Raw genomic sequence first — 18,423 nt, forward strand, 5'->3', positions numbered from 1 at the left:
AGGATGGGAGCAGCATAGAGGACATGTCAATGGGGACATTTCGCTGGTGGCGAAACCCACCCACTGAGCTAGCAGAACACATTTACAACATCCTCTCCTGTGTGGTGAGGGAAGCTTAAACATAAAACGAAAAAGAAAAAGGTGTTGAGAGATGTTTCCATTATTGTGTAGGCCACCATGTTATTATGCTTCAATGCACCAGACATCTTAGGTGAGGGAACATCTTTCATGAACCAATAGGAGTGCAATCAGCTCCCTTTCAGCAGAAACATACTCATTCTGCCCAATCAAATGTTGTATTCAGCTGCAGAAGCAATATATAGGCGAAGTCAGCACCTCTCCCTGGTAGTGTTTTTTCAAGTTATGTTAGCTGGTAATTATGTGAGATTAGGGGACAGCTATGCTGCTGATAGAGCGCAGTGAAATTCTGGAAATTGTAGGGGTACAATATATTCACGAATAGTCCATACCTGCATATATTCTTATGTGTGTTCATTTTAGTTAGTAAATTGTGTTGTAATAATCAATGGTAAATGAAGTGTTAGAATGAGTCGTGCCATTCTAGAAACATAAATTGGCATTTAGAGAGAATCGTATAATTCTCGATGATAATTGCAAATGCTTAACAAAGTAGCTCATGTGTAACTTAATGCATTAGATTTAAACATGCATCATATTAAAGTCTGCACACTTAGAGGCGATTAATTGTGCCTTAAATGTGATGAAATGTAGTGCTTGCAGATACAACATTTCTAAATGCGTGTTTAATTTGATGTCAAAGGCCGAGATGGAGTATTTGCTCTTTCGTGCTATGAAAGGCCTATTTGTATTTCTGGTTTATGTAGGCCTGAAATGCATGTTTCCCTGGTAAAGCTCTCATTTGGAGACAGTCAGCGAAATTCATGTGTGTGCAAGGTTGTTCTGTTCTCAGTAACCTGTTACAGGTGCAAGGACACCGTTCTTGTTAACGCCTTTGTTTTAGGAGTTAGGTATTGAGGAGACCTGTTACAAAGTAGTCCGAAATGCTGATAATTGGGAGCCGATATTCATTCTTGCTGAAGAAGCCTGAGACCCAAGGACACACCAACCGTTGTTGGACCGAGTACAAGTTTTGTTGGAAAATTACCTACGAGAGGTGCTTTCCCAGAGGAGGTGTTTCAGGGGCGTGTTCTATCAATTGTGCATTTTGTATTAGGGACAGTGCCCCAAGGGATGAGTTAGAAGAGAGCCGTTAGAAGGGTAGAAGGAAGCGATCGATTCTTAGAAGGAAGACTTAGAACGAACTCTGTAATTTTGGCTACTGACCCTTATGTGAGTGTACTTTCTAGGAAGTCTTCATGAGCTGACACCTTTTCTTGAATCTTGCCTGGGAAATGTTAAGTAGGGATGCCCCGTTAGTGATAGTGTAGGGATAGATTAACGGATTTCTTTTACACCCACTAATGAAGACTAATTTATTTATTTATTTAGTTTATAGAGCGCGACAGATACCCAAAAAGGGCTTCCCGGCGCTAAACAGAAATTTGAACTGAAGGGACAAAAAGGGTTTAGATGTTGGGGTGGTTATTGTCTGTTTAGTAATTTTTGGAGTTGCTCATTCCTTTTATGCTACACCGGATTAGACTGATTCGAAGGATGAACTTTGTATTAGTGCCTATGTATTTTTACAACCTCATCATGAAGTGCTTGTATGTTCCGTTATTGTTGGCTTTGTAATAAACCCCTAAATTGAAATCCGGATTCAGTGATCCATTCCAAGTTTTACTTAATTGGTCCATGTTAGATAGTCATGAATGCATTGATTTTCCCCTTTACACTTCTCAGCAGGTAATAAAGGTCCAGTCGACCGAGGATTCTCAGTAAACTTTTATAGTGGAATCTGGCGTTATCACTGCCAAGCCAGACCTAAACAGTTCAGCTACCTAGATCCACATACAGGTCATCTAGATTGGTGGAGACTGAGGGAGCCCGCTCTGCCTGACCACAATTGCCAAAATGTTCCTACGCCCAGGTAAGGTGACAGGTTGTAGGAACACAGGGTCAATTTTACAAGACAGAAATGCTGTCCAGTAAAATTGAGTGTTAATGACTGCAGGTACAAATGCAGCCCGTCTTGCACCCAACACCCTACTGTGGCACAGGGTGAGCATGTTAGGCTGCCAGCCCCCCTGCCCTAGATATCCTTCTTGCCCATCCCGCCGAATCCTCAAAAGAAATTTCATTTCACTCACCACCTGACTTTGCAGGAAGGAGAGCTTAGCAGCTTCTTTAAAGGTATACATTCTTCCATCCTTTCAAGGTAGGTGAACTCAGTACAACCAATTTAATCTGCTGTTTATAGCAGATTTTAGAAATGGCACAATGAGGTAAGAAATTAAGGCACACCCCAACCTGGCCTTGACTGTTTTGAATAATATCCCATGATCTATGAAAGAGATCAACAGCAAGTCTAGGAGGATCACAGTCAGTGGTCTGCTACTATCCTGTCAAAGTCACTGAGAAACAGGAACCATACAAGTAAAAGAAGATGCCATACTCACACAATAGCGCTGACTCCTCGACAGTACCTCTCCCACATACTGCGGAAGCGTGGCTGACCTCCAATGTCCCAGAGCTGAGGAAGGAAGAGGAAAAAGATGAGAAGCAGATCACTCAACTAAGCGTCCACATAATCTTGTCTCAGTTTCTATTTCTTTGCTAAAGCCATGCTCTGGCTCTAGGCTTACTGTTTCATGGGCTATGGGTTGTTCAGTGTCAGTATGAGAGGCTAGGATGATTAGGAGAGATTCCATTAAAAATGTCTGTGCTGATATACCCCATTGCCTTTTACATGCACATTTAAATTACATGAAAGTGCTTCGATAAAGGCCAATTTCTCTATGTCACCTTGTGACTAATAATTCAAGGAAAAAAATCCTGTTACACAAAAGTAGCTGAGTGATCCTAGAGTTTGGGGACACACTATATAATTTTGCATTAAGGACGTCATTGCAAGCGTCCCAGAGCAGGGCATTTTAATTCATAAATCCCAGATTTCCTGATACCAGGTATCCCATAAACTCCAGGTGTGCGGAATTAACTAGGTTTGCAGCTTGAACACTTAGGATCCCCAGTGTAATGAGGAATTACCACAGGAAATGGTAATTCACAGAGTACTTTTCCTGGCAATTTTTCATTCTCTGCCACAGTTTACACATAGAGGTTTTAGCTGGTATTATGACAGGTCCATGATAAATTAGTATTAACACCCCTATATGAACCTACTGGTCTCTCACAACACAGGCATAAATGTAAAGGGGGCTGTAGGTGCACTGAGAAGCCCTTCCGAAGTGCATTGTAAATCTCACTGGTAAAAAAGAAATAGAATAGATCCAATTGAACTGCATAGGTAGAGACTTTGGGCCTTATTTAGATCTTGGGGGACAGGTTGCTCATCACCCTCGTGACAGATATCCCGTCTGCCAAAATATATCCCATTATATACTATGGGATCTATATTTCGGTAGACAGGATATCCATTGACGTTGTGAAGGAGTAACCCATCCGCCAAGATCTAAATCAGGCCCTTTGTTTAAAGACCACTTCAGCTGGAGTTTATTTTGAGACATTTATCCTGCAAGTTTAGAATCTATTAAAGCCAATGCCTACCAAATAGTTCAAAAGGTACCCCACACAAGTTCATTGGCTTACATGCGACCTAACTTCTCTAAGACTGAGTTACTAAGTACTATGAATGGTATTAAAAATGCCAGTCCTTGAAGACCCTCAAAGCTTGTTTGTTTTTTAAAGACCCAAATAAATATTTCTTCGCTCCACAATCCCTGAATCCATAAAAGTTTTTCGATGTTAGATACCTGTTTTATGCATGCCTTCTTCTAGCCACCTTAATTTCCAGGGGCATCGGACCAGTGATTTATTATGTAGAAAGAGAAAGGCTTCAGGGGCGGCCTTAGGCATTTACAATCTGTGCACCTGCACAGGGCCACCAAACCCCAGGGGCCACCACGCCAATATATATCCTTAATATAATAATCCTCTGAGGATGGATACATATTTGCGTGGTGGCCCCTGCACCGGGGTAGCTAGGGGGGCGGTCCTCCCCAGGCGGCACTAATTTGAGGGCGGCGGACGCGATGCACTGGCCGATTGCGGCGGCCTTTATAATTTATTTGGGGACACTGACTGACACTGTCCCCAAATAAATTATAAAGGGCGCCGCAATCGTCCAGTGCATCGCGGCCGCCGATTCAAGTGCAAGCGCTGCGCAGCACCTGCATGCAAAAAGCAAAAAAATGCTGCCTGCAGCGCACGCACCACAACAGTATGTCACCATTGCCTGCCAGTGAATGGACAGGAAGCGTGCACGTGCAGCCTGAGTCTAATTGGCCATTGTGTGCACACTTCATTCTTGAACCATCGGAGGCTACAAAAAAGTGTACCTTCATATTTGGGTGCCAGGGCCGTCAATCTGGTAGCGTGCGAAAGCACTAACAATGACGGCCCTGCAAACATTATCGTCCAGAGCCCGCTCTGGCACACTTGGAAAGCTGTGCTCCTGTCAATTAGCACGCAACACGCATGCACGTGGTGGTGTGCGTGGCTTCAGAGACTGACTCAACAGGCCAACGCAAGTTCGGGAACCAAACCAACTCCCAATCTCGGGGAATGAGGGAGTGACTTGCTGCACTTGTCACTCTGACTGAGTGAGTCGGTTGGGACTCGGACGATGAGCAGGTCGTGAGAGTAAGACATTGACTCTCAACTCTCCTTGTGGTGCTGCGTGCTGATTCTTGGGAGATACGGGAAACTACAAGTAAGTTTTCTATGTGGTTTGTACACTGTTTTTGAAAGGGCCTTCTGAAAAGAAAAAGATGCGTGTCACTCTGGGGGTGATGTTAGGGAAAGGAGGACACGGCACCGAAGAGAAGTGCTTTCTCTGTTATGAGTAGAGGGAGTGGGTTGCAGGCTCTGGCCTTGGACACAGGGACAAACAGGCAGAGTAACAGGGGCAGTGTTTTAAACGGGCCTGCACTTCAAAATACTCTTCTCTACAGTAAGGAACTTTTGTTTCGCAGTTTTGTAACAGTACAGTCAGAGGTGTTAAAAGTACTACAATGTTCCTTATATATTGAGCAGTTTTCGGGCAACACACAGTGTCAAGCAATTCTGGTGATTAATTTACCTGCTGGAAAGAGAGATGGGAGTTTCATTTAGTGGCAGGTTTCATTTGTGTGAGGTAGCGCAGGTGGTTAATATCATAGCTGATTAGTATTCACATTGCTAATGAGACATTTTCATTGATGCAGTGACTTATGACATACATTCCACTGCGAATGTTATGTTTTTTTCCTAGTCTTTCGATCCTGATGTCGGGGTAACTATTAGCAGCGATATTACGTGTCTCTCGGACCTCTTTCAGGTGCTCGCCGTCCATTTTCCCCAGCACCCCCCCCACCCCCAGGGGGCGGCAATCTGAAGGATAGCCCCGGGCGCCACAAGCTCTAGCTAGGCCCCTGGGACACTGGCAGGGATTTGGCGGCCTCCTGCTCTGTTCCACTTTCAAACACCCTGACCCCCCCACTCCCCTCCCCCTCTTCACTGGCCTCCACGCTCCTCCCCACACGGACCCCCTCTTCCAGGGCCCCCTACCTACGCTCCCTGCCCAGGGCCACCATAAGCCTAGAGCCGCCCCTGAAGGCTTGTTTTACGTCTGAGACATCCTACAGCCAGATCATATGTTGTAAGTCCTAAAACCACCTCAGCATTAATGTTCATAAGTATTATTACCATACCTGATTTTTCCAGTGCCCACGGTAATAACTAATGATGAATCAAGCATTAAGATTTGTGATTGGGAAGCGTTGATAGAGAAGGTTCGCTATATAATTAAGGTGAGGGTAACATTCGATTATGTATATATGAAATAACATCTCTTCATTTCTTCTCTTATCATCTGTCAGAGGCTATTTTGGACTTTTATGAAAATATCAGCAATATGTAGAAACCTTTCGAAAATTCTCAAAAATACGAACCACACACGTGGTTGGCTCTTAGTTTTCCCAGCCCGAATGAGTCAGTGAGTTCTTTTCTCTTATGGTATTAAGTCGGAGCTTTATTTGAACCTTACAATTTTGTAACTGGCGACGATTGCTCTACAAATACTCTGCATTTAATTTTAAACGTAACAATCGGGTAGAAGATAACTGTTTTAGAGTTGAATATTAAAAATATCTGAAATACTTAGAAGCTAAGTTTAGATTGTACTCTAATACATTTGCCAATTTTGCATCAGGTTAGATAATGTGAAACATGACCTGATTTCCGACACTGCATATTCGAGAATTTACTTTTGCCAGTTTTAGACTTACGAAAACGAAATCCTTCCTATTCATGAATGAATGTGCATTTAAAAAAAAATGTTTTTCAAGAATAATGTATATTAGTAGGAACAATGGCATACATTTGCATTTTGTTGATAGGAGAATTTAGAGACAAGTCCATGAAGGTTGCTTCCTGGCAAAGCGAGCCCTATGCACAACTTATCAAGATAGTTGAAGTCATCTTCTCCTGAGGACAGGCAGTCATGATTTTTAGGTGAACGTGCTCTCTGATTTTGGCTTTAGACACGTGCTGGGTGTGAGGCATGCATGTTCAGTTACAGCATGCAGGGTCAGCTTTAGCGCTGGTTGTGCCCGCTGCAACAGTCATTTTTGGCGCCCCCACAGCCAATGATCGCCTACTCGGATTCTCTCACTACCACCAGGCAAAAGTGCCCCTCATCTCTCCAATCATAAGTTATTGCTTGCTTACTTACTTCCCCCTGAGGTCAGTGCACCCTCCACATGTCAGCGCCAGTGCAGAGGCAACGGTGGCACTGCCCTAAAGCCGGACCTAACAGCATGCATATACAAGCATAAAACTTTTAGCAATATCGTCTGATCTGTTACTTATTACAAAAAAGCATCACGATAAAATATTGAAACTGCACAAATTTAATAATTGGCTGAATAGGCAAGATTAAAGGTGGAGACTGTATACTGTCAATGTTTCGAGAGTGAGTATGGAAGTAGGGACACTTCACAGTCTATGCGGTCCTGACCTGCCATCGGGATGATAAACGAGGTGCATAATAGCACTGAAAAGTCCATCAAAACCCTATGATGCTCAGATGCAAACCAACGTATGGCGAATGTGTACCAATGCAGACCTTTTTATGAATACCCAGACACCCGTGCCACAAGTATACTAGATAAGGTACTCAAGGGCATAAAAGGGAAGATCAACATATGCTTCTCTGATGTGTGAGACATTTCTAAGAATAGGGATCCGCAGTGACAGACTGCCCTAAACAGAGTAAGGGTCTCTGTGTTGTTAATATCTGCACAGGGGTATCCAGTCACTCAACCACACAATGGGCTCAAATGAATTGCAACTGCTCCCATCCTCGTGGAGGTCTTCTGGTCACTCATCAAAGAATGGAGGGGCACTCGCTAGTGAAGATGAGTCAAAGGGGAACCGACACTCCATGTTTTTGTGCTCCCTGTTCCTCTCTGCAACTGTTTTCATGCACTGGGAAAAGCATTTTTTTTCTGGCAAAGGGGCACACTGATGCATGTTGGTGGAAACTGGGGCTGAGGCACCCTGTTCATAAAGTTATACAGTTTAAAAAGCAGTCCACTGGGTGTGCAACATTATGGGATAGCAGTTGCCTTCCCCAATTACCTCTAAATGGCACCGCTACTCAGAGAGTGGGCAGTGCTACTAGAATGATGGTGAAAGGCTGGATCTCATTACTCCTTACCGTAATGGCTACTACCAGCAAGAACCCACACGGGTGAACCACAGAAAAGAAAGACTAGGGAGGAACTGCTGCTGGTACTCTCACTATTTTAGAAATAGATGATGCATGGGTGTACGCCAAAAATAAACTCATCATTGGTACTGGTACAGCTATGATGAAATACATGGCTATAGCATTTATATAGAATAATGTAAGCTGCCGTTCACTTAAATTGTAAAAACCAGTACTAAACATCACAATTTTCTTCTGCATTAATTCCATTTAAAAAAAGGCAGCAACCCTTCAGTGGTCACAGACACCTGTGATCCCATATTTTGAATCATTGTTTGTTTCAAATATGTTATGAAAAACTAAATAATATCACTCTGAAAGCTTCCTTGGATTGTATTTGTTTGTCCATCACACAGGGAGTTTGGTCCTTGTAGTTAACTATTATACCAGTCGGTGGACTACCTAACCCTTGTCTCAGATCAAAGTGCATTAAGGCTACCAAACAGTGTTTTTTTCACTTTAGAAAAACAAATAGAATAAAATACTATGTTTTTTTTTTACAATATTCTGAACGAGATAGAAAATAAATTGATGACTTTAGTATGAAAGGTCTGAAGTGTAAAAGGATCTTCCCCAGCTGGTGTAATCCACTGGAAGAAAAAAGACAACACAGGGAGAGGTCGTTAGCAAGCGGAACCCCTAAATGTTAACTTTAGCTGCTGGCTTAGAGGGGCCTCATAGGGAGGAAGGCCAAACTGTGTCATGCCATTGATGTTAATTTCTTCCAACGACTAATTGCTGGACAACGTTAGAAATGTGCAGGTCATCCACTATTGGATTTCTCAATGGAACTTCTTTAGCTAAGATGATGTATGCGGGGCAGGCTTATTGGTGGTGCTCCTTTAATGTCTATGGGAATGCAACACCCAAGGATTGTTTTGCGAGTGTCAAGGTTAAATGTGTCACGCTACTGTACTTTTAACTTTAAATTAACACTTACCTCAGTCAAGGATGATGGTCTGCAGAAGTCTGAGCTAACTTCCCAGAGCAGAATATTAATTAATAAAGAATGTATTTCTTTGTGTACTCTAGCAATACTTGAATCTCTCACCAGGCAGTCTGTCTCATAATGATAACATTGAGGATAATTAATCATTTTCTCACATTAAGACAGAAATCTTGACTCTCTTAATGGATATTTAATACTGGACGCCAAGTTTACCATGATTTCTAGACACTTCATCTTTGTCATGAAGATTATACAATCACTTCTAAATTTTTCTGAAGGCCTTACTTCATAATCAGTAGTCTGCTGAGATAATTTATGGGTCCTCAGCCTGGTTTGGAAGCAAGACATCAATGTTAATATTATTCTTTAAAAGTGAGTTTAGCATAGGAACATAGAAATAATTAGTACTGGGTTGATAGGAATATATAGCGTATTAACCTATAGTTTCACACATGTTTTGGTGACAGTGGCATTGATAGGTGGAAAGCTATGCATAGGTATGTCTATATCTCACGTCTCGTTCAATCTCATAGTGCCGGAGCACGGACGCTAACCAAGAGGCTAGGCATTTTATTTGCTCAGTCAGCAAATTGATGAAGGAGCATTTTAAGCTTGCAGGGGATCTGCTTCCCAGGAAATGCATTGCTACGATAAAGTACTTGAATTCTAATACCACCAGTGAAAGTTAATCACTTGCAGTAAAAGCAATTGGAGTTGCACTGCTCTCTGCCAGGTGATAGGGAGAAAGGGATAGCGTGAGACACGAAATTATGAAGCCCACTGCAGAATGTAATGAGGGGACCCTGAGCCTCCCATATCTCACAGATATTGACTCGGACTGTATGGTGCCCGTGAAGATTGTGGAACCCCATTAAGGGTTGGTGATCCCCCTGCACTTGAGAAGCTACAGGATCCTGCATTACACCCCTGGAATGGAAAGATTCTGCACTCTCTTGAGTAACTATACAATTCTAAATTGACAAAATTGGAAAACTTACATTAAAGCTGTGCAGAGCTTACTTATTACTGTTACCAATAAAACAGTTTCCAACCAGATGCAGGTCATATGCCTTTTAAGAGGATCCTAAAGCGGCCTTACAGTTTTACGAGAAGTCACTAAGGGCCATATGTATCAAGCTTTTTAGCATTCGCAAAGGCCGAATTTCGGCCTTTGCGAATGCTAAATACCTAAATGGTATGTATCAAACACTTTTGCATCAAAATAAGGAATCGCAAAATTTGCTATTCCTTATTTTGCGATTGCACTTAAGGAATCGCAAATTTTGCGATTCCTTGAATGCAATGTATCAAAGAAAAAAAATGCAATAAATGCCATTAAGGAATCGCAAATTACCACCAACTTCTAGTTGGTGGTAAGTTGCGAGTTCTTTTAATAATGTTTTTTTCAAACAAACCAAAGGTGCCATATGACGCCCATACATGCCCTTAGGGCATGTATGTGCGCCATATGCCCCCAAATGTCTTTTTCAGGGGTGCAGCAGGGTGTTCTTGAGACACCCCTGCACCCTTGAAAAAATTCCTAATTTGCGATTAGCTAATTGCTAATCGCAATTTGCCCCTTCATTCCTATGGGCCTCCTGGCCCATAGAAATGAATGAGTAATTTGCGATTAGCAATTTGCTAATCGCAAATTAGGAATGGTAAGGAATCGCTATATAAAAGCGATTTTGTTCATACATACCATTTTGCATTTCCAAAATAGCGATTCCTTAAAATTCGCTATTTTGGAAATGCAAATTGGTTTGATGATACATAAGGCCCATAATGAATATCATGGATGGTAATCTCTGAGTCAGATGTAGCAACCTCTAGGCTGACTTGCTCTAGGACACCCTTGGCTCTGGCACTGCTTTCTCCCTCTGAACAGCAGCCATGAAGGCACCAGCAGAGCTTTACTTACATCTTTACTGTCATGCTTGCTCTTACCTTAGACTCTCAGCAAGAGGAAAGGAGGTTGTTCTTGGCGGGAGGGAGGCTCAAGCCTGTACTGTCATTGGGTCAAAGAATGTGTGATGTCAGGTTTGTGATTCGCAGTCCATGGGGAACATAAATAAATGTATTCATTTTCTTTTAATTTTTTAGATTTATCTTGATTTGTTCTATTATGATTATGTTCGAATGCTCTAAAAGTCTCTGGAAATTATTCAGACATAAAAATGCAATTCTGTATTACCAATTTGTTGATGAGGAGATGGAATCTTAGATTGTATTGCAGGGTGTTGCTGTTTAAAGCATGCATGTAGCTGTTTTAATATTAGTGATCTAAGTAATTATTTTACAAGAATAGGGGAATTTTAGTTTTCATTGTGAGCTGCTTCATATGTATTTTCTCTTTTGAAATAGTACTATTATTAGCCCTACGGGAAAAATATATATTATGTGTAAATGAGATGGGACATTCCTTGTTGTGCTCCTTCTGTGCACTGCTTCCCTTGCACAGCCTAAGGGTATGACAATGAACAAAATGATGTAGTCCAAATCCTCAAAGTTTGTACGATGAATTTAAATTATGAGTTTACAACAGTGAGAACACAATTTCAAAGCAATTATTAACTATGAACTGTTTTGCTAATCAATCCAGCCTTAATCATAAGGAAGTGTCCAGGGCCAGAATGGTCGTTTATTCCATCGGTCATTACACTGATGAGCTGGAGCCCTAGGAGACTGGTTTTGGATGCCACTGGTGGTGCCTGATGTAGTGTCCTGCTGGACACGTTTTAGTGTTCAGGATTATGATGTACCTACACTATACACCCACCCATCATAGAAGGTCAAGGGAACCTGCTAGTAAAACTAGGTGGGTGCACGTGCCCTGGGTCAGTTATCAGTACCATACTACTGTGTGAGTGTGCATTATTTCTAAGTATGTTGGCCTAGAGCCCACTACTTTACAATGGGGACAAGGGGGTCTTGATGTAATTTGGCAGTGATTGGGTTAGCATTAGCAGAAGCCATTCTGTATTTAGAGGCTATCTTGTCCGTTTTGTGGAATCCATTTTGTATTTCTGGCAGCCATTTTGTTTGCCATATGCTACCACGTGTATACCATGTGCTCTGTCCTATCTTGCTGTTGTCTGCTCTTGAAATCTGCCTAGAGACAGGTTATATTTAGCCTCTTCCACTTTGCACATGCTCAGTTGAGCTTGCAGCTGTCCATGCAGCTGCTGTTAGTCTGTAAATGTCAGGATGTGTTCAACAGAATTAGCAACTGTTAGCTACTCCCACTTGTTGACTGTGCATTTTCTCTATGACCCTATATGTGCCTAAAACCTACTTCTTGTACTTCTACTGCCTTCTTTTGAGCCCCTGTGTGGGTATAAAAGGACCAAGCTCCTTCCATTCAGTGTGCTACTTCATACATTGCCGAAGGGTGCTGTGTGAATGTAGTTCCACCTCATGAGGTTAATAAACTTTGTATTTTCTATTCCAGTTTCTGTGCCAATTTCTGTCCTATTGGTCTGAGAACTTGTGCAGAGAAGGGCGAACCCCTTGCACTGGTAGGCCTTGCTGAGGCTCACCACCACAAATTGGTGCCCAACACAGGGGGCTCATCAGTGACTCGGATGCCCGAAGGAGTGGTCGAAACGGAGGATTGGAAGCTCGCTTTGGATGATCACTGCCCGAGGAGACCCACGTCTTGGCAACCACAGTGTTTTTCCTCTCTTTCTGATGTGACCCTCCACGTGGTGCCGGTCCTCGACTGAGATCTCTTCTGTTGATTCGCCGTGCAGTGACCCGTTGGTCGATTTGAGAACTTGGCAGTTGGAATCTGGACACCCAGTGATTGGCAAGAGTCATTATGCGACACTTGCTGTTGGTTTTTGATGCCTGGGATTGGTAAGGTAGTTTAGTAACGCTTACTGTGGCTTTGGAATGTTGGAATTTGTGTTGGCCAACTTTGGGTTTGTATGGCATTGATATATGAATTGCAATTTATATAGGCAGGTAATGAGGAGAATTTTCTCTGTTTTTGAATGATTTGTACAGCACAACGTACTACACTTCATATTATGCACTATTTTTGGCATGCCTGTTTCTAGCACACTTCGTAGGATGTGTTGCTTTTGTAGTGGCACCAATTTGAGACTCGATGGAGCACAATCGGCCCCCTGGAGGGGACGCCTATTAGGGACATGCATATTAAATATGGTATTTCTTAAATAATGTACATCACGTTATGGAATAAATATACTCGTAAGGATCCTGAGTTGCGTTGGCCTATGCATGGGTCATTTGATTTGCGAAAGATTCAGTATGTGGAACAACGAATGTTTAAGCAAAAGGCTAGACAAGACATGTTTGACTGTGTACGAATGTGGTAGAAAGAAGTGCGTGAGCGAATGAAGCGTGAGCAAGCCTTGATTGAAAAAGAACAGCGTAAGAGCATTCATGTGAAAGCATTGGAAATGAAAAATAAAGAAATGAACGAACTTAAAGAGAGAGAAGATAGGGAGCGTAATGTACAGGTAAATGGCCAATACGCTGTTTGTAGACCTCTTTATCATATTCTTAATAAACCCCAAGATGATTCTCTCGTTAGATCGTTCTCCACCTCCGTATACTATTCCCTCTTTTCCTTATGACTCAGATGAGGACTCTCCTGCAGATCAGGAGAAAGCACGGGAAATTCGTTCTATGTTGTCCGCTGAGCGTGCGTCTCAGCTTAGATCTACTGCTCGTAAAGCCGCCCGTAATATTGATCCTGCTTCTGAACTTTTAGATGATATGAAGGATTGGCAGGAAAGGGAGCAAGTATATTTTACAGAGGTGTTTGCTGCAGAAGTTGTTGAACGGTTTAGGAAACATTCTGACAATTTGGATCCTGTTGATATAGCAAATGATTGTAAACAAATGTATGATGGTCTTTTTGTCTTTTCTCAGGTGGCTGACTCAATCAGGCGTTAGGTTAAATTACGTGTTGAGACAGTCCATTTGCGGGAAGAGAAAAAGGCAGCAGACGCAGCTGCACAAACATCTCAGACCAGCGTGGCCCAAGCTTCTATCTTCAGAACAGATAAGACAATGATAGTTCATGCGAAATCTATGCGGGAAGCCGCACCTTTGTGTGTTCCTCCTAAAGGAGCTGGTACAAATGATGATAAGGCTTCTACTGATGCAAAGGACTATTTTATTTATAATTGGGTTTACACTCCTTGGAATAGAGCGGATGTTATGGCTCTTAAAACTGCATTACCTGATCCACGAAAAAAAATCAGGCAGCCTTTTATGAAGACGTTGAGGGTGCTATTAGCTCTTGTACTATGACTTCACCCGATATTGACCTGTTTTTCGGTTTGATATTACCCCCTGATATGTGGAGAACTGTGCGTAAAGTTGATGATCGTGCGACTTTTGGGGCATTATGGAAAGATTTAGAACAATTAGATGAAGAAAGAGAACCCGGACAGAAACCATGTCAGTTAATATTAGATCTTCCAACAGCTATAATAGTAAAGCTAAAAACGATTATTCCCTTCTAAAAAGATAGATTGGACTTTATTAGCATCTTGTAAGCAAAAGACAGATGAATCGGTTTCTGACTTCTTCACGCGCTTTGACGAGGCATTCCACAATTTTAGTGGCCAGTCATTGACCGATGACACGGGCAGGCATCTGTTCGTCGATAAATATGTCGCAAACCTGTTGACAGGAATAGCTAGTCGCCTAAAGGCCAGCGAGAGTTCATGGACTACCTCTTCTCCGGTTTCTCTTTTAACTATGGCTCAGTATTACGATTGACAGGAATTAGAAGCGAAAGGCAATGAGGATAAAAAGACTAAAGAATTAAAAATGAAGGTTATGTTGGTTCAGGCTAATGGTCCGCCTTCTAGAGTCAATGATAGAGGTGGACGGGGACCTTATGGTTCGTCCTTTTCTTCTTATGCTCGTTCGAATTTGTCTGTTGACCAGTGTGCGTATTGTAAGAAATTTGGACATTGGGCTTCTGATTGTCCGGCAGTACGTGCTCAGCAGTATCCACATAGTCGGGGACAAATGAGAAATCGTTCAGGATATTCAGGGCCCAGAGGAAGCACGGATGATCGTGCTAGGTTTGATGCTAAGGCACATGGACATGATGGGTTTAACACTTTTGATAGACGAAATCAATATCCAAAGTCTGATTATGTGTCGTCTGATTTTAAAGTTTCTGTTTATGCATAGGATTGCCGAGGATGGGGTAAGGAATCAGTTGAAGTTCCAGTAGATCAGAAGGGTCCCTATGTTACAGCACATGTTTTGGGTTCTACTGATCAGTTTCTGGTTGATACAGGAGCTACTCGCAGTGCCTTATCTAAACACTTTGTTCCAAGGGCTCCCCTGTCTGGCTTAACTATTACATCGATAGGTTTCGATGGAACACCTTCCCTTAGCCCATTATCACAACTGCTTGCATTTCATTTTGATAAATTTACTGCTCCATGTCCATTTTTGCTTTCTCCGAAAACACCAGATAATATTGTGGGACTCGATATGCTCAAGCATTTTAGGGCTACGATACGATGTTTTCCAGAAGGAGTACGGGTTATTTTGAATGACAACTATCCTGTAATGGAGAGATCCTGCATTGTAAAAGAGGACATTGCATTAGCTTCACTCCCTAGTACTTTGTGGGCTACTTCAGACACAGATGTAGGGTAAATGGTTATTTCGCCAGTGCATATTAGTGTCAAGGAGGGTGCTTCATTGCCACAATTGCCTCAATATAAAATTTCTCGAGAAGGTGAATAAGCACTTATACGGATTGTTCATGATTTGATTAAAGTGGAGGTTGTGGAGGAAGTTCCTTACAATGTTTGCAACAGTCCTATTCTTCCTATCTTAAAAAAAGATACTGACACTAGGATTTACAGATTCATCATTGATTTGTGAGAAGTCAACAAGATTGTAGTACCGCAGTACCCTGTGGTTTCGAACATAGCAACATTGCTTAGTTCCTCCAACAGCAACTACATTTTCTGTGATTGACTTGAAGAATGCTTTCTTCTCGATTCTTATTCATCCTGATAGCCGATATTTGTTCGGTTTCACTTTGAATAATAAATCATACAGATTTTGTAGAATTTGTAGCGTCCGAGCATTTATAGTTAAGCGTTGAAACGACAACTTGATTCCTTTACTTTGTCTGAAGGAGTGGCTCTCGTACAATATGTCGATGACATCTGTTGGCAGCAGATACGCCTGAGCAGTGTGAAAAATGTACTTTGTCTCTACCTTCTTTTCTTGCTACACACAACCATAAAGTGTCACAGAAGAAATTGCAATATTGTAGACCGAAGGTAACCTATTTAGGTCACCTTCTGTCTAAGGAGGGCCGTGCACTTACACCAGATCGCATTCAAGCAGTTATAGATACACCTGTACCTTCTACTCAGAAAGATGTTCGTGCATTCATTAGTTAGACTTCGTTCTGCAGGCAATGGATATTAGGATTTTCACACATTGTTAAACCCCTGCTAGCGCTTTTGGCTAAAGACACTCCAGTGCCCCTTCCATGGACAGATGAATGCCAAGATGCTTTTTGTCAGTTACGACAAGTTCTTTGTTCGGCACCAGTGTTAGGTACTCCAGATTACACAAAGGCTTTTACACTCTATGTACATGAGAAAGATGAGTGTGCATTGTCAGTTTTAGTACAGGCACACAGTGACAAGCAGGGTCCCTTTGCATATTTTTCAGCAGTTCTTGATCCTGTTGCTCGAGCATTGTCTGGGTGCTTCCGTTCAGTTGCAGCAACAGCTGTGTCCATACGTCAGAGTGAAGGGATAGTTTTGTCACATAAACTGTTGGTGCTAGTACCCCATGCAATAGATGCGCTTTTGAATCAGACCAAGATGCAACACTTGACTAGTGCTCGTTTAACAGGATACGAGTTGACACTGTTGGCCCCTCACATTACTTTAAAGAGATGTGTGACACTGAACCCAGCTACTTTGTTGCCATACCAAGCGACTCAGGCTCAGTCTAAAAAATCTAACGATTGTATCTTCCTTACTGAGCAACAGACAAAGGGTCACGTCGACATGCAAGATACGCCCCTTTCAGATGTAGATGGAGAATTGTGGGTTGATGGGTCCTGTTTGAAGTTACCAGAGGGTACGACCTCAGCTGCATATGCATACTTTAAGAGCAGGTGGCTACCCGAGTGGGTGTGGATTGACACACATGTGTCCACCCTACAACTAATAACGGCAAGGACATTAGCAGGAGACACGTTTCCTGCAAATTATGGCAGAGAAAGACACACTGTCCTTCACAGAGAGCCATATACAAAATGTAATCGCTTCCTCTCCTTTTTCTAACATATCGCTAAGTACCTCAGATAAACCGCAGAATGAGGCAGAGAAATTGACCCGTTTACATAAAAAACACATAAGAACCGAACTCCACGGTTACTTCCTTCTACAGCATTTGCGAGCAGGCACCATCCCATGGGGACTCCAAGTTAAAAATATTCCGGTCATCTTTATTGATGACTCTGAATACAAGAAAGGTTTCAGTTTTATTAATACAAAATGTAGTCGGGATTTAATGGTACACACCATAGAAACTGCTCAGAGACTTTGCAGCCAGGAAAAGAGGGAAATTGAGGAATTAATTAAGACAATTTCGGATAATAAAACTGTGACAGAAGCTAAAACTCTATTGGAAAAAATTGAAAAAGAGATCCAAATTTTCAAAGATAATACGATTAATGCTAAAACTGCTCAATTTGAAAAAGATTCAAAAACTTTCAATATTGAACAGGTTTACCCATTCCTAAAAGAGGACTATTACACATTGGCAGAATCAAGAAGAGCTTTAACTTCCTTTCAAGGTAGATCCAGAAATAGATTTACTACCTTTTCAGAAACTTCGACTATCAACTATTACACATAATCAGAGTGTGATCTAGTACACCTGTTATCTATGATGTAATACTAAATGCTATACTTAACGGTGGATTAATTCTGGCAAGGCTCCCTTGTGAAGCCATCTTCAATTGTTTTAAGCAATTTACGATTGAATTGTCACTTCACCTACCCACACCACTCCTGATCACTGCACTACCTTCCCCCTTCCCTGTACAGTGGGCACTGTTAAGATGTGAATTATCTGTTTGTATTTATAACTAAAAATTAAAAAATAGTGTTTAACGTATCGACACTATCTGAATAAACAATAGTGATCTACGAAGAGAACTGTCAATGAATATTTATCTTATCATTTCGAATTACTCATAATTGGTCAGGGACCACTCTCTCTATAGCACATAATTACCCAGGTCCCTATGACTACCGGGTTGACCCCCTTTCTGTACTCCCCCCTTTTCAGAAACTTCGTCATCTGATTCCTCACCTAACTCTAGACCAGGCACCTCTAAAAAACAAGGCCCTGCTTCCTCATCGTCGTTTTTTAGACAAAGGCGGACAACCACGGGTTCGTTTCAAACAACCCTGGGAGATGAGAACAAGAAGCAGGTTCTACAAAAACTAGACAATTCAACTATAGTTAACCTCTCGGACAAGCAATTAACAAAGGACGAAGAAATGATTTTGAGCTTAGGACTAAAATTCGTCCCCCACAGGCGGACTGATTTTACTAAATTGAAACTAGAGGCATT

The 18,423-nt window shown here is 42.0% G+C and overlaps 1 protein-coding gene across 1 annotated transcript in view; it reads right to left on the reverse strand.

The window, feature by feature from the left end:
• Positions 1-18,423, reverse strand: part of ARL8A (ARF like GTPase 8A) — a 213,574-nt gene that overhangs the window by 79,186 nt on the left and 115,965 nt on the right. Inside the window, exon 3 of the mRNA XM_086923124.1 lies at positions 2,541-2,614. Coding sequence (XP_086779250.1) covers positions 2,541-2,614 — 74 coding nt within the window. The remainder of the gene's footprint in view (positions 1-2,540; positions 2,615-18,423) is intronic.

The sequence above is a fragment of the Lissotriton vulgaris genome, chromosome 5 (genome assembly GCF_964263255.1).
Source record: "Lissotriton vulgaris chromosome 5, aLisVul1.2, whole genome shotgun sequence".
Lineage (NCBI taxonomy): Eukaryota > Metazoa > Chordata > Amphibia > Caudata > Salamandridae > Lissotriton > Lissotriton vulgaris.